Here is a 16881-nt window from a genome sequence, read left to right on the forward strand (position 1 = left end):
CCAATAACTAGAATATAGTTACAATAAAAACATAAATTTTACAAAAAAGTTATATCTGAGATCAATAAAAATATATATATATTTCCCTTCATCTTCCTATAGCTCTCATTACCACCCGTTACGGATTTGGCAAGGTTAATTCAGAGTATATCCTCCGTATTAGCTATACCCTCCAGCGGGGTGAAACCACTGGTGACCTGGGACCATCATTCAGTTTTAAACTAATCGAAAAATTTGAACACTGAGCAGTGAGATGGCACCAGGGGACTCCAGGCATCATAACTACTTTAATGAAGTGGTTATGGTTCCGTGAGTGTCACTTTAATGCATTGTGTGGTTGTAATACATTGCTGCTTACCCCAAATTTCATGTCCTTGTTTGTAATGCCACTGTAGCACATAAGTGTATGGAAAGTGTGTTATGGCTCATCCTCCCTGTTTTTATATAAAACTTGTCAAATAAACAGAATTGCATAACAAAAACGCAGAACAAAACCTTCCATTTTCTCGAGGTTAAGACATGTAATAAGGGTTAGATGAACGCAACAAGATGCAATTAGAAACCATGTGAGATCTTCTCTCATGTGTATTAAATAAATAGGCACCTGAAAAATCTAACTAGAATAGATTCACTGTTAATGGGATGCGGGATATTTTGAGCATGCATCACATCAGGGAAGCTGAACTCCCTAGCATATAATTGAGAAATAGAGTCTGTTTCAAGCGTAAGCATTTGATATCTCAAGCAAAAGCTGAACGCATTTGACAAAGGGTTATGCAAGCGTTAGTTTGTTCATACCAGGATTGGAACTTCAGAAAAACTTAACCATATTTTCACATAAGAAAAAAAATATACTAACACGACTTACCATGACAACTAACCTTTTAAGTTGTCAACTATTAGAAAGTTAAATTGATTGGTTTAAGACATAAAAGTTCACTAATGTAAATGATCATTTCATAATTTGAATAAATAGATGCAATAAGTAGTTTGAGAGTTTTTATTGGTTTTGTAAATATTTAAAAGCAGAACAATCATAATCAGAATTGTACTTTTTTGGCTACTATGTTATTTTTCTACCAAGTGGAAGTGGCAGTTACCTTATTATCCCAAGTAGTGGTGGAGCGAATTTGCAGTAAAGTACTCTTCTTTTACCATCATTTTTGTGTCTATTTGTTAATAGTATCCCAAGGATATTGCAAATATAGCATCCATCAATGAGATACAGAGTTCATCAGAACCAGTGCTTCCCTTCACAGAAAGATAATATGTCTCTTTTAATTTTTCAAAGAATCAAAGGGAAGTTGTTTATAAAACTATTTCTTATTAATTAAAACACGTAGCCTATAGTTGTTAGCTATAAATAAAACTTTAGGTTTTATGGGAGAAATCACATTGATATCTTCATGTTATGGATAACAGTCTCAAATAATTCTAGCCATGTCTTATGTAAATCATTACTGATTTGTGCACAACTGATTTTTAATGTTTTAATGTTTTCGGTGTCATTGTTATTTACAACATGTCCGTGTCTTGTGACAGGATCAGAGTTAATGCCCAAAGCACTTTCTACCAGAATAGTAGGAGGCATATGGTGGTTTTTTACCCTGATCATCATTTCCTCCTACACTGCCAACTTGGCAGCCTTTCTAACCGTAGAAAGGATGGAGTCTCCCATAGATTCTGCCGATGATTTGGCAAAGCAAACGAAAATCGAGTATGGCGCTGTGAGAGATGGATCAACTATGACCTTTTTTAAGGTAAGTGTAACGTACGTTAAAATAATTCTTACGCATTACTTTATCATTTATACTTGGGGTTACTAAAATCACAAAAATAATGGAGATTAAAAAGTTACCCATGTACTAACAAGGTATTAAGTTATGAGTGCAAAGTACAGTTAAACAAAAATGTCCTCTTAATAAAAATTATCAAAACTCCTTGTCCACATTATATGCCAAAATGATATCACATATTAATTACATATGCATATTCCACTAGGACAAGTGGGGCTTGTCCTAGGCATTAAGCATCGGATAAAACATTTAGAACTTTACCCACATGGTGCTCATTACTCGTGCTGCTACATTACTTCAATCAACAAATGCAGACAAACCCTTTCACATAGTCACCTGACTAGTTCCCTTAACTATCCTTTAATGGGTAGTGAAGGGCCTTAAGGTATACTATTGATTAAAGCATTGTATTGTTTTCCTTTTTCTAGGATTCTGTTAAATGACAGCTTCTCCCATACCGCCAATATTGCAAAGGCACAAGACAGGGATGCCCTCTCTTCCCTCCGCTATCTGCCCTTTCCCTTGAACCTCAACCAGGGCCGCCATCAGGGGGTGACAACCGTAACAGTTTTCACGGGCCCGGCGGCCCTGGGGGGCCCGGACTGCTCTGGCAGTCCTGGGCCCCACTTTCTTTCTCTGCACACATAGATAGCGAATATCGCTATCTATGTGTGCAGCCGCGGGCCCCCTGCTCCCTGTTACCGCAGAGGGGGCCCAGGCAGCACACAGCCTCTTCTCCTCCCTGCTAATAACTCTTGCGAGACCCGGTTGCCATGGCAACGCTCCGCGGGTCTCGCGAGAGTTATTGGAGGAGAGAAGAAGAGAAGCTGTGTGCTGCCTGGGCCCCCTCTGCGGTATCAGGACGCCGGGGGGCCCCACCATGCCACCGGACCACCGGGGATGGAATCTCCCCCCTCCCTAGACCCAGGTAAGCAGGGAGGGGGGAGAAACAATTTAACTAATTAAATTAATTTTTTATTTTTTTAAAATACTGTTAAAATGCCCCCCCTCCCCCTCCTCATTGGACATTTACACACACACACTAAATACACTGACACATCACACACTACATACACTGACACAACACACACACACACTACATACACTGACACAACACACACACACTATATACGCTAACACAACACACACACACACACACTACATACACTGACAAAACACACACACACTGCATACACTGACACAACACACACACACACACTGCATACACTGACAAAACACACACACACTGCATACACTGACACAACACACACACACACACACACTGCATACACTGACACAACACACACACACTACATACACTGACACAACACACACTACATACACTGACACAACACACACACACACTGCATACACTGACACAACACACACTACATACACTAACACAACACACACACTACATACACTGACACAACACACACACTGCATATACCAACACAACACACACTGCATACACTAACACAACACACACTCTGCATACACTGACACAACACACTCTGCATACACTGACACAACACACACACACACACACTACATACACTGACACAACACACACACTATATACACTAACACAACACACACACACACACTACATACACTGACACACACACACTGCATACACTGACACAACACACACTGCATACACTAACACAACACACACTGCATACACTAACACAACACACACTGCATACACTAACACAACACACACTGCATACACTAACACAAAACACACTGCATACACTAACACAACACACTCTGCATACACTAACACACACTGCATACACTAATACAACACACACTGAATACACTAACACACACAGTGCATACACTAATACAATACACACACTGCATTCACTAATACAACATGCACTCTGCATACACTACACACTAACACACTCACTGCATCCACTATACTGACACACACTCTGCATTCACTACACTAACACACACTCTGCATCCGCTACACACTAACACACTCTGCATTCACTACACTAACACACACTCTGCATCCGCTACACACTAACACACTCTCTGCATTCACTACACATTAACACTCTGCATTCACTACACTAACACAGACTCTGCATCCGCTACACACTAACACACTCTCTGCATTCACTACACATTAACACATTCTCTGCATTCACTACACATTAACACACACTCTGCATTCACTACAAATTTACACACACACTACATTCATTACACTGACACACTCTGCATTCACTACACCCTAACACACACTCTGCATTTATTACACACTAACACACACTCTGCATTCACTAAACTATGCACACACTCTGGATTCACTATACTGACACACACTCTGCATTCACTACACTAACATACACTCTGCATCAACTGTACACACAGCATCCACTACACAAACATCCTGTATTCACAGTACACACACTACATCCACCACAAATTGAATCATTCTGCATTCACTATACACAGACACTGTGTCTAATACACACACTACATCCACTACAGACACTGCATCCACTAAACACATTTCATCTAGTACATACAAACACTACATCCACTACACAAACACACACTACATCGCTGTACACACACTACATCCACTACTCAAACACTCTCTGCATTCACTACACATTAACACTCTGCATTCACTACACTAACACACACTCTGCATCCGCTACACACTAACACACCCTCTGCATTCACTACACATTAACACACACTCTGCATTCACTACACATTTACAAACACTCTGCATTCACTGCACTAACACACACACTACATTCATTACACTGACACACTGCATTCACTACACACTAACACACACTCTGCATTCATTACTCACTAACACACACTCTGCATTCACTAAACTATGCACACACTCTGGATTCACTATACTGACTCTGCATTAACTGTACACACAGCATCCACTACACAAACATTCTGTATTCACAGTACACACACTACATCCACCACAAATTGAAACACTCTGCATTCACTATACACAGACACTGCGTCTAATACACACACTACATCAACTACAGACACTGCATCCACTAAACACATTTCATCTAGTACATACAAACACTACATCCACTACACAAACACACACAACATCACTGTACACACACTACATCCACTACTCAAACACACTCTGTGTTCACTATACACACTGCATCCGCTACACTAACACACTCTGCATTCACTGCACAAACAGTATCTAATACACACAAACACTACATCAATTACACACATTCTAATTCACTTCCACTATACACACCACATTCAGTCCCGCATCATTGTCAGCGGACTAGGTAGGGCGTGGGCGGGCCCGGGAGGGAGGGGTCGGGGGGCGGGCCCAGACCTTGTGCTCTGTCAGGGGCCCCAAAATTTCTGATGGCAGCCCTGACCTCAACTCTCAAATGTCCATTCAAATTGCAACAAACACTGTTGCCAATTGTCATCACAAAACTGTATCTATGCGGATCTTCTATGGCTTTACAACCCAGAATTTCTTTACCAAGCATAATTAAAAAAAAAATTCTACTGATGGTGTCCTAAATAATTGGAAAATTAATCTAACTAGATTTAAACAACCTAAATATTACAATTTCTCATAATTTTACCTTGGACCTACAAAAATCACTTTGCTTAACATGGTGTGAAATATATGAGGGTTACTCTTACCCCAGATACCTTGTCCATTTACCAAGCCAATGTCCCTCCTCTTATACACAATAATGAGATAGATAGCACATAGCTGGATAGGGTTTAAGAGTTAAAAATGTAAATATAATAGCTTACAAACTGTTCCTCTTGTGATCTTATTACAATTTATTGTTTATAAATAGTTTTTTTAATATTCTTCTTGAAAAACTATTAATTGTGTTTCATCTGCAGAAATCCAGGTTAAAAAACATCATTATTTAATCTAAGTTTCCAAGAAACCATTGAAAAGGCGTAAGGATTCGAGTTGGCACCAAATTATGGCTAATTAAAATATTCTCAGCTACATAATTAAGAGTGTATAAGAGCAGACAACAGGTGTGCGTTATGCACATTTTGTCAGGAAAGAATTTAATTTTGAACTCGGTTGAACTTGGCAACTTAAAAACCAAAATGTTTTAATTTCTACATTCCACTTAGTTTAGCTTCTGCAGAAAATATATATTCTAGAAAAAAATATGTTCTACATAGAAACACATTGTTGTGTGGGTACACTAAAGGAGAAATGTATATGTCTATAAGTGTATGTTATGTCTCTAACTATGGACAAACAAAAAAGTACAGAAGGAACATTAAGGACTTGTTTCTATGACTGTGCTCTCTGTTACCAACAAGTTGTAAATGTTTAAATGGTTGTCTGTAAAAGTTAGTGGCTTTTAACTTCTCCCATAGAGAATAAACAAAAATTATAAATTATAACACCATTTTCTTTGTGCTAGATGGTAAAAACTACCTACAGGTTGGATGCAGTCGCTAGCTCGCTAAACTACTATAGTTTGATGTTACGGGAAAAGGACAGGTTATGCACTGCAAATTCTCAAGATATCCTATAGGAAAAGGACATTAATTCAATAATTAAAAACATTTAAATACTGAAGACTATCTACATGCAAAGCAGATGTAGTTTTTAATAAATACTTGTGAAATGTTGATTTAGTTTTTAATTCGTTACAATACACAGTTTAGTGAATACAATTTTAGGGCAACGTGCTCAGATGAATGCAGGGTAAGTGCATAGACACTAAGTAAACCTTCTATAGTGTTCTGGAGTTGCTATGCAAATAATTGGAAACCACTTTGGTCCAATTTGCATCATAAATGCTAATTGAAGATACGTATCAGTAGAAGTACATAGGAATAATATCCAGACATTAGAAACTGGAGTATACCAAGTCTATCTAAATAAAAATCCAAAACATATTTCGATTGTGGCAAACCACCCAAGATAGATACAGCTGAATAAAGCTTGGAAAATAGCCAAGATACTGCAACTTCTTATGGTCTTTTTTCTTAAACCACATGTTTTATAACACCACTAAATTGTTCATTTAATTTTACTTTCTCCAGCCCTTTTCAATTTAATTTGAATAGCCTCTAAATATGCAACCTTTACCTTTATCGTTCATTGTTTTTCCCGTGGTATATATTTTTTTCTTATTTATTTTGTTTTGCTCTTCTTGACTTTTTCTGGAAACTTGCAAGCTAAACTATAAGAATAAAAGTAAAATACCAGCAAGTATTCGAGTTGTATTAAAGTTCATGTAAAGTATGAATGATGAAGCATCATGTAATAATCTCTGATGCATTTTACAGAAATCTAAGATCTCCACCTATGAGAAAATGTGGGCCTTTATGAGTAGTAGGCAGCAGACGGCTCTGGTTAAGAACAATGATGAGGGAATACAACGAGTCCTGACGACTGACTATGCTCTTCTAATGGAGTCCACAAGCATTGAACATGTAACTCAAAGAAATTGCAACCTGACACAGATTGGAGGACTTATTGACTCTAAAGGATACGGCGTTGGAACTCCAATTGGTAAGAAACTGAAATAAACTTTTACAATAAAGTTATGTGTTCCTTTTGGTATCACTGGATACCAATAGCTCCTTCTGAGTGCTACCAACCTAAAATCCTGAGCTTCTTCAGTGTTATCCTGTAGAGATAGATTGTTCTACCAGCCTCATATGCAAACACTAGACAAGACTTATTGGGGAGACAAGACAACTCATTTATTGATTAACTGGCAGGATATTTATATAGTACATGTAAAGGAGGGGCAAACAAGTAAAACTGTGCAAGGACTAAATAGTGGAAACTAATCAAAGTACTGGGAAAGTACCTACGTGTGGTGCTAGGATATCTGGTGTATCCCAAGCAAATAACTGAGGGGATTGGAGCTAGCTCATGTCTGTATACTGCGGGCAACATAAGAAAGGGAGGGGTGCTCTTCAAAATGTAGGGGTGCTCCCTCAACCTGTAGCTATATTTGCATAGCTCTCCCGTTACAGGGTGGTTATGTGCACCAACATCAATGTGATGCTGTGATAATGAAATTATTTAATGTGCATCAAAATCGATGATGCCACATATCAAAGCATAGCACCATAATGAGAAACCTGAATTGCAAACATGTTTCAAGATTACTAAAGTTTCAGTAAAGCAAGAGTTAAAATTAAAGGATGGATGAGAAATAAAAGGAAACTATAAATGTTTCTCTCCATTCCTTGAATTTATAAATATGTAAATTGTGTAGTCACAACGGTGAGAGATACAGAGCATCTTGTCTTCTCGATGATGAATTAACTACTGAAGGAACTCCGGCAGTGCTTAATTAATTCATTTTAATGCAAGCACTACCAGCACTACTGTTTATGCCACAACGTATTCCATGTCAGGATGTCATGGTCAATATGTGTAGGTGTGTGATATCACGGAACTCCTGTGTTCATGTCGCTAGTCTGTGTCTCTTGTGTTCATCCTCATTGGTGCTCCCTTACACCTGTATGAGAGAGCGGCGATTGGTTAACAATTAGTAACTTACCACCTTGTTGTTTACTAGAGCTCAGGGACACAGAACAAAATCTGTTAGTGCAAACTTTGCATACTAACACGTTTTTTTTAAAGGTATTCGGTATGTAAATCATTAAAAATGGGTAACAATATTTAGCCTGGAATGTCCCCTCAAGTAAGACTAAACCATGCATGTTTTAAACCTATATTTATTTTCTTGTTTCTGTAAATATATAAGGGTAGCTCCATCATATGACAGGTTTCATTTTGATGGTAGTGTTTAACCCCTTAAGGACCAAACTTCTGGAATAAAAGGGAATCATGACATGTCACACATGTCATGTGTCCTTAAGGGGTTAAATTATCATAGAAGCGTCAGTCTACACGTTTTCCTGGCAGTGGTAGAACTACAGTGGTGTAGCCAATGCGACTGCACCATGGTCCCAGAAGATTCACGGACCCTCCCTCTGCTCTTTGGAGTGTGAAGATAGGACATTGCAAACATCTTTGCTGCAGACCTTGCTGGCCAAGTTGGCACACTTGCTAGTTCATGCATGGCCACAAAGGAAGGATCAATCTGAGCCTCATCGCATTGCAGCCCACAGGGGAAGTAAAGATGTAGGGGACAGAGAGGAAAGACAATCTGGAGTGCAGGCTATGCGATCCATGTGTGCTGTGCAGGAGAACATCAGCTGGCTGGCTGTCACCACAGGTGGTCACTCACCAGATCAAGTCCCCTGCTAGGTTAGGTATTATTAATTATTATTAGTTACTGGAGTGGGGAGGGAAGGAGGGTATTGGGTCCTAGGAGAATCAGTGTGACTGACAGAGAGTCACTCTTCTCACCCATGATACCTACTTCAAAAATCAGAGAGGAAGTGAAACTGTTCCTGGGGCCTGGAGCCTTCCTGTCTCCTCAGAATGACATCAACTTCAGCCAGCACCTGCTGCAGACAGATCCCACTGGACCCGAGGAAATTATGATTTGTATGTGTCTATGTTTATGCCATTGTGCGTGTGCATACATCCCAGCATTCAAACATCAAAACAGCACATAAATGCAACCCTACATTCAAACACTAGTACCAAACACAAAAAACATTCCATTCCTTGAGCTTTGAATCTGCTGTTTAGTGAATGAGCGAGTTCGCTGGATCTTGTATGTTGTATGAATTGGCCCCAGCAGCACCCTATAATGTATGCAAATTCAGTAGACATGTGCAATTCGTTTCGGTCAGAATAGGAATTCGGACAAATTTAGGACAATTCGGACATTCGGATACTTCCGAATGTCCGAATTGCCGAAATCCCGAATTGCCGAAGTGCCGAATTGCTGAGGTCCCGAAGTTCCAAAATTACCGAATTTCCGAAGTGCCAAAGTTCTGAAGTGCCGAAGTTGCCGAAGTTCCGAAGCACAGTATTGCCTAAGTACTAATATACTTACCCAGTGAAAGAAGAAGAATGTTACATTGCATTCAATATTAAATAAAAAGTATACAAACATAGCCAGGATTAAGCTGTAAGCATTTGCAACACGTACAACAATCAAGTAACATACATTCATATAAAATGTAAGTTACTTGGCCAGTCAATGTAATGACAGGAATGAATAAGTAGATAACTCCCTGATTCCCACGGTATTAGGGAGCTATCTACTAAAAGGCTGAAAGACCTAAATTGGTCTTTCAACCAAATTTACTAACACTAAGTAAAGATGACTTAGTATTAGTAAATTATGCCCCTACTCGCTATACCGCGAGTAGGGGCATGTCTATTAAACAGTGAGCAGTCTGTGGTTGCTCACTGTAAAAAAAAAATAAGGTCCTCCCTCCCGAGCCCCCACTCGCGCGTCAAACTAAGGAGCTATTGCCCCCCCTGAGCGGCGGGTGGGGGCCCTAATGTAAAATAATGGGGGGACCTATTGTCCTCCCCCCTGGCCCCCACCCCTGAGTGGTGGGTGGGGGCCCTAATGTAAAATAATGGGGGGACCTATTGTGCTCCCTCCGGCCCCCACCCCTGAGCAGTGGGTGGGGGCCCTAAATCAGAATAAGGGGGGAACCTAATGTCCTCCCCCCTGGCCCCCACCCCTGAGCGGTGGGTGGGGGTCCGAAATACTAATAAGGGGGGAACCTAATGACCCAATTTAGGGCCCCCACCCGCCGCTCAGGGGTGGGGGCCAGGGGGGAGGACATTAGATCCCCCCCTTATTTTACTGTAGGGCCCCCACCCACCGCTCAGGGGTGGGGGCCCTACAGTAAAATAAGGGGGGGAGACCTAATGTCCTCCCCCTGGCCCTCACCCCTGAGCGGCGGGTGGGGGCCCTAAATTGAAATAAGGAGGGGACCTAATGTCCTCCCCCCTGGCCCCCACCCCTCAGCAGCTGGTGGAGGCCCTAAATACTAATGGGGGGGCTCTAAGGTCCTCCCCCCTGGCCCCCACCCTTGAGCAGCAGGTGAGGCCCTAAAAACCCTAGTTACCCCCTCTCCCCAATAAAAATTATCCCACTACCTACCCCCCTCACCCTAAAAATAATGAGGGGGGACCTTTAACTAAGTACCTGTAAAAAAAAAAAAAAAAACTTACCATTCGATGTTTTCTTTCTTCTAAAATCTTCTTTTTTCAGCCCCAAAAAGGGCAAATAAAAAAACATATTAACCGACGCAATTATAAAAATTAATTTACCTGTCAGAGCACTCTGTTTGGATGGCTTAAACCCACCAATCAGAGTGCTCTGAGCCTAATTGCAGGGCGAGGCAAGGCTTTATAAGCCTCCACCCCCCTGCAGAGCTCAGTCTGCGCGGAGCCCTCCATGGGTGAAGATTTTTTTTAGCGCTCTTTGTTTTTTTCTATAATTGCGTCGATTATTATGGTTTTTTTATTTGTCCTTTTTTGGGGCTGAAAAAAAGAAGATTTTAGAAGAAAGAAAACATCGAATGGTAATTTTTTTTTTTTACAGGTACTTAGTTAATGGTCCCCCCCTCATTAGTTTTTTAGGGTGAGGGGGGGTAGGTAGGGGGATAAGTTTTATTGGGGGGGAGGGGCTGACTAGGGGATTGGGGACCCCTAGTCACCTGGGGGGGACATTTTTTTTAGGGCTCCCACCCGCTGCTCAGGGGTGGGGGCCAGGGGGGAGGACCTTAGGTCCCCCCCTTATTAGTATTTAGGGCCCCCACCCGCCGCTGAGGGGTGGGGGCCAGGGGGGAGGACACTAGGTCCCCCATTATTGCAATTTAGGGCCCCCACCCACCGCTCAGGGGTGGGGGCCAGGGGGGAGGACATTAGGTCCCCCCCTTATTAGTATTTAGGGCCCCCACCCGCCGCTAGGTCCCCCCCTTATTCTTGTTTAGGGCCCCCACCCACTGCTCAGGGGTGGGGGCCAGGGGGGAGGACATAAGTTCCCCCCCCCTTATTCTAGTTTAGGGCCCCCACCCACTGCTCAGGGGTGGGGGCCAGGGGTGGGGGCCAGGGGTGGGGGCTAAGTGGGAGGACATTAGGTCCCCCCCTTATTAGTTTTCAGGGCCCTCACCCGCCGCTCAGGGGTGGGGGCCAGGGGGGAGGACATTAGGTCCCCCCTTATTCGTATTTAGGGCCCCCACCCGCCGCTCAGGGGTGGGGGCTGGGGTTGGCACTATTTTTTTATTTTTTTTTTAAACAGTGAGCAGTCACTGGCTGCTCACTGTTTACTAGACATGCCCCCTACTCGCGGTATAGCGAGTAGGGGCAACATTTACTAATATTAAGTAATTTTTACTTAGTATTAGTAAATTTGGCTGAAAGACCAATTAGGTCTTTCAGCCTTTTGGTGGATAACTCCCTTATACCGTGGGAATTAGGGAGTTATCTACCAAGCGGCTGCAAGAGAAGTCCCGAGGTGCCGAAGTCCCAAAATTCCGAAGTGCCGAAGTTGCCGAAGTTGCCGAAGTTGCCGAATTTCCGAAGTTCCGAAGTGCTGAAATGCCGAAGTTCCGAAGTTGCGGAATTTCTGAAGTGCCGAATTGCTGAAGTCCCGAATTGCGAAAATCCCGAATTTCGGAGTGCCGAACCGAACCAAAATTTTTTCACATGCACATGCCTAATATTCAGGTGAGTGCAGCCGCGTTGGCTTCATATATAAATATATTTAGGAGTCCAGCCAAACTCCTCGATTTTGTACACCTCCCTGTCACAGCTGCCTCATTCCAGTGCCCTATTTAACCTTGCCCTGCAGAGAGTCCTAGGAGGAAGTTTTTCTCAAGTAAGTGGGTTTACATCATAAGAGCAGACATTAGGCTGCTAGAGTTGGACCTGCCAAGAATGGGGTACATTGACGTTGTGGCATGCTTATGCAATGTATGATCATATAATGTAACTAAACCCCCATTATTTTTTGCCTCAGTGAAGTGTTTTTAAAAAAAATACTTTTGCATTCTGCCCACTTTGAAGTTGCTTTTCAGTGAATAAGTGAATGCGCTGGATCTTTCATGTTGTAATAAAACATACTTTTCAGAAAATAATGATACATCTCCCGCCCTTTTCACTTCATCAAGTGGTGAGAATAGAGTGTAGGACAACTTTGGGGCAGCAAAAATGACCACCAAAAGGTATTCGGAAACAATAATGCCAGCTCGGCAAATATACTTTAAAAGCAACTAGACTAAGAAATAGCTATGTTTTCTTTCGCTCACGGGGTTAAGGCAAGCTTTTTATATTGCAACCATAAAACCTAATTTTGGCACTGAAAATAAAAACGATTTATCTTTCGAAAATTCAACGAACATGTTATTTCCATCATGATGAAAAATGGTTTCTCAGAATTGTTAAAAAATGTTAATACTAGTGACTAGAGTAGGGAGATGTATAGATTTCTCCCCTTGGACAAACCCTGAAAATAAATAAGTCATAATAAAAAAGAAAAATAGTAGGTTCAAATATAAAGGGAGGCTGTTTAATTAGTTTGAGTAGTATCGCGCATACGGCTTCAGCAAAATAACTTTAGTAAAATTGTTGTTTTAATATTTCATATCAATGTAAATGATTACGAATGAACTATAACAGTTACAGATAAAATAAAAAAAATAAGACCACAAAACTAAGTATAATATAGGGGAGAAAATAATAAATGTGAACTGCAATGATCAAGCAATTGTTCATCTGCAAAATGTTTTTGGCTGAGTTTATAAGACGATATGTCACATATATGGAATAAAAATGTTTGTTTTAACTAGTCAGATATGCAATACGCCTAAAAGTGAATTGATACAGTTTTTACCCCTTAGGGACACAACTTCTGGAATAAAAGGGAATCATGACGGCATATTTCCGTCATGTGTCCTTAAGAGCACAGCTTCTGGAATAAAAGGGAAATACGACGGCATATTTCCATCATATGTCCTGAAGGGGTTAAAGGCACAGTGTGTAGTACAGTTATCTATCCAAAGAAGAGTATTCACTAAATTCAGAAATGTAACTAATTGCAAAAATTGAAATATCCAGTAGAGTTATATATTGTTTCCGGATCAGAGTTTAGTAATTGACACTATTAGAGTTGTGAAAACGCAGATTGGAGAGTGAGATGTTATTAATTGAATGTTTGCATGTAGCGGATTATTTTTAACTGGTACTTCTTATACCATCTGTTAAAAAAACTATACAACACACTTCCTTTACATGTAGGGAGGAAAAAAAAAGGTATTTTTCTGAATATTTTTTTTTCTCTCGTAGCACTGGTCACCGCTCTGCAATCCTGCCTCGTCTGAGATCATTGATGTTGATGATCTCAGCCAATCCAATGTTTTCCCATAGAAAAGCATTGGGAGGCTACTGCACATGCACAGCAAAATGCAGCACTGCGACAATCAGATGGTCTCTTGGAAAATGATGCTCTGCTATTTCCTCAGAAGCGTCTCTAGCTCACAATGTATGCCGGTGATAATAGTCATTACTTGTGATACCTGTTGGGATAAGTCAGCCAGAAATGTATTTAAATTCTGTGTTTGACTTATTTGCCTCTTCCTTTTTGGGATAAAAATCTAAGCAAATTAAATAAGATAAAAAGAGTGCATCTATACCTTCTACTAGAAAAGGTGCAGGGAGCACTGAGGTCAGGAAGGTGGTTCCAGATCCACCAAAGGGCTTGTACCCGAAAGAGGTTATAAAATTAAAGAAAATTATTTGAAACTCAAAAAAATGGGAATCAAAAACTGGTTTTATAATGTATTACAAAGAACTCAACAGTATAAATATGACCCCTGACCCAACCATCAGCACTGGATGTACATAATTGGGGGGAGGCAATAAATCCCCAATATTGGCATACAGGGATACAATATCAAATTATACTCTCTAATTGATGTCTCCCAGGGAATTAAAACAAAAAAAGTTTATTATAGTTAATATAAAATAACATGGAGACAACAAAACTTGGAGCTAAGAAAAAGGAGTAAGCCTATATATATAGTATACCAAATAATAGGAGAGAAAGGAGTCTATGGGTGCCAAACACCACTCTACCAGGTCTGGCTATGATAAATCCCCAGGTCAGATTGGGTGGATGAATATGATGCCGATCAATATACAGGTATATAGGGGGTTAATTTAAAGCAAGAAAAACGTGAATGTCTCAATGACAATATATCCACCCTATAACTAATATTTTAGACACGTTGGTGATCATAGGTTAAGCTATTTCTCCTGAGCATCGATATGAGAAGAACTCCCACTAATGAGGATAATATAGCAGTTCTATGCTGCCCCTATTATGGAGGAAAGGGTAGCAGGCAACAATTGCCTAAATGTGTATCTGCAGCATATACGGAGATTCATACCCCGGGGTGTAACCCCTATCACTCCCGAGATAGACACCTTCAAGGGTGTTCTGTTCTATCCCTATAGGGAGAATTGAAGTAGCAGGCAAAGGTTATCTGTGGCATAGATGAAAGTCAAGTAGAATTAGAAATATATACCCTGCAACTCCTAAAAAACACCTTCAAGGGTGTTCTATGCTGTCCCTATCGACAGGAAAGAAAAAGCAAGTAGAGACAGCTAGCTGGCTATAAGAAAGACTCCTACAGTGCTGATAGTTAAAGTAAATTTAAATCAAACAAATAGTGCTACCATAGTGACAAACTGTGCCAAAATAAATTAAAACAAAGCTGAAACCCGACGCGCGTTTCGGTGCGTCTAATGCACCTTCGTCAGGGGTTAAACGATACCTGGTCCCGCCAGTGGCTTTTAAATCTTTAGCTGCCAATCGGAGTCCTCCGATCCAGCCCACTGATTTTCCTCCGGTGTGTGTATGGGGCGTGGGGTAGGTTGAAGCCCGGAAGTGAAACCCGGTCCAACCACTATTCAGGTGGGCGGTGACATTTCGTCATCCGTCTGTCCCCACGTGGGACAAGTCGACAGGAGGGGAGGGGGTTGGAGGAGGGGAGGAAGAGAAATGCTCCTCCCTCGCTCTCAATTGTCCCGATAGAGGGACATACTTTGCGAGTGAAAAAGTGCCGTTTAATCGGCTAAGTATAAACAATTAATAAATAAAAAGTAATAATAATAAATGCAAAGTACGAGTTATTTCTTGGGAATTATTGCACAATGAAAGTAGCAAGGACTCTGGGTCCTTGCAGATAATAGATTGGTATTAACCCTCCATTATGTTACATTTAAATGTAGCTTAGAAGTTCTACATTTATAAACCGATTCAAATAGAAAGGGGGAGGGGAGAAGGAGATACAGCTCATCTTCATTTATTTTTATTTTTATAATTCCAATGTACATATTGCTTAACATCATAAGGTACATAGTTCGAAAGATGTACATACTTCAAATGTACATATTTCTAAGCATCATATGGTGCTTAGATATCATCAACTGTACACAGGAAGATCCATATGAATATATCTTTTTATCTTGTTCCAATCATGATCTTACTATAGTGTGCAGAGAAAGGCATATAGCATATCAATGTGCCGTTGTCTCAAAGGAAACATATCTCACTGTAATTCAAAAAAAGCACTTATCTAGTAGGAGTGAAGATTATTCAGTGAAGAGCCTAGATCTTGTTATAATTCAAAGATATTCTAAGTGCACATATATAATGAGAATGCAAATTATTCAATGGGATACCTTAATCTTGCTATAATTCCAAAGTCTACGTATACATGTAAACTACTGTGTATACTGTGTATTTAAAGGAACAAGCAGAGTTCATAGGGAATAATCTTTATATGATAGAATGTAGCTTATATTGTATATACAGATAACTTCTAAATCTTACAATTGTGCATAAATTCCAAGGAGAGGTTGGTATTTGACGGGGGAGAGGAGGGGGAAGTGCCACTAGGGGTCTTAGGGGTATCGACCGGAAAAAATAATAATAATGATAAAGTTGGTGATATTCACTCGGGAAAAGATTAATAGATGAAACTTAAGATGTTTCTAGGTCAGGAGGTCAATCTTACTGTAAAAAGTTCTTATATTACATAGATGGCATTGTTAGTTATCAGAGATCGCTAATATAGTGTAAGAACAATATTATGAATTGTCAAGAATCATTGATAAAGGGAGAATATGAGAAGCCTTCATTGA

General features: G+C 40.5%; 1 protein-coding gene across 5 annotated transcripts in view; it reads left to right on the plus strand.

The window, feature by feature from the left end:
* The window catches only part of GRIK1 (glutamate ionotropic receptor kainate type subunit 1), a 479351-nt gene that overhangs the window by 429092 nt on the left and 33378 nt on the right, over positions 1 to 16881 (plus strand). For all 5 annotated transcript variants that reach the window (XM_063448077.1, XM_063448103.1, XM_063448095.1 and 2 more), the window contains 2 exons: positions 1543 to 1760; positions 7119 to 7344. In XM_063448077.1, the coding sequence (XP_063304147.1) occupies positions 1543 to 1760; positions 7119 to 7344 (444 nt within the window). The remainder of the gene's footprint in view (positions 1 to 1542; positions 1761 to 7118; positions 7345 to 16881) is intronic.

Source organism: Pelobates fuscus, chromosome 1 (genome assembly GCF_036172605.1).
Source record: "Pelobates fuscus isolate aPelFus1 chromosome 1, aPelFus1.pri, whole genome shotgun sequence".
Lineage (NCBI taxonomy): Eukaryota > Metazoa > Chordata > Amphibia > Anura > Pelobatidae > Pelobates > Pelobates fuscus.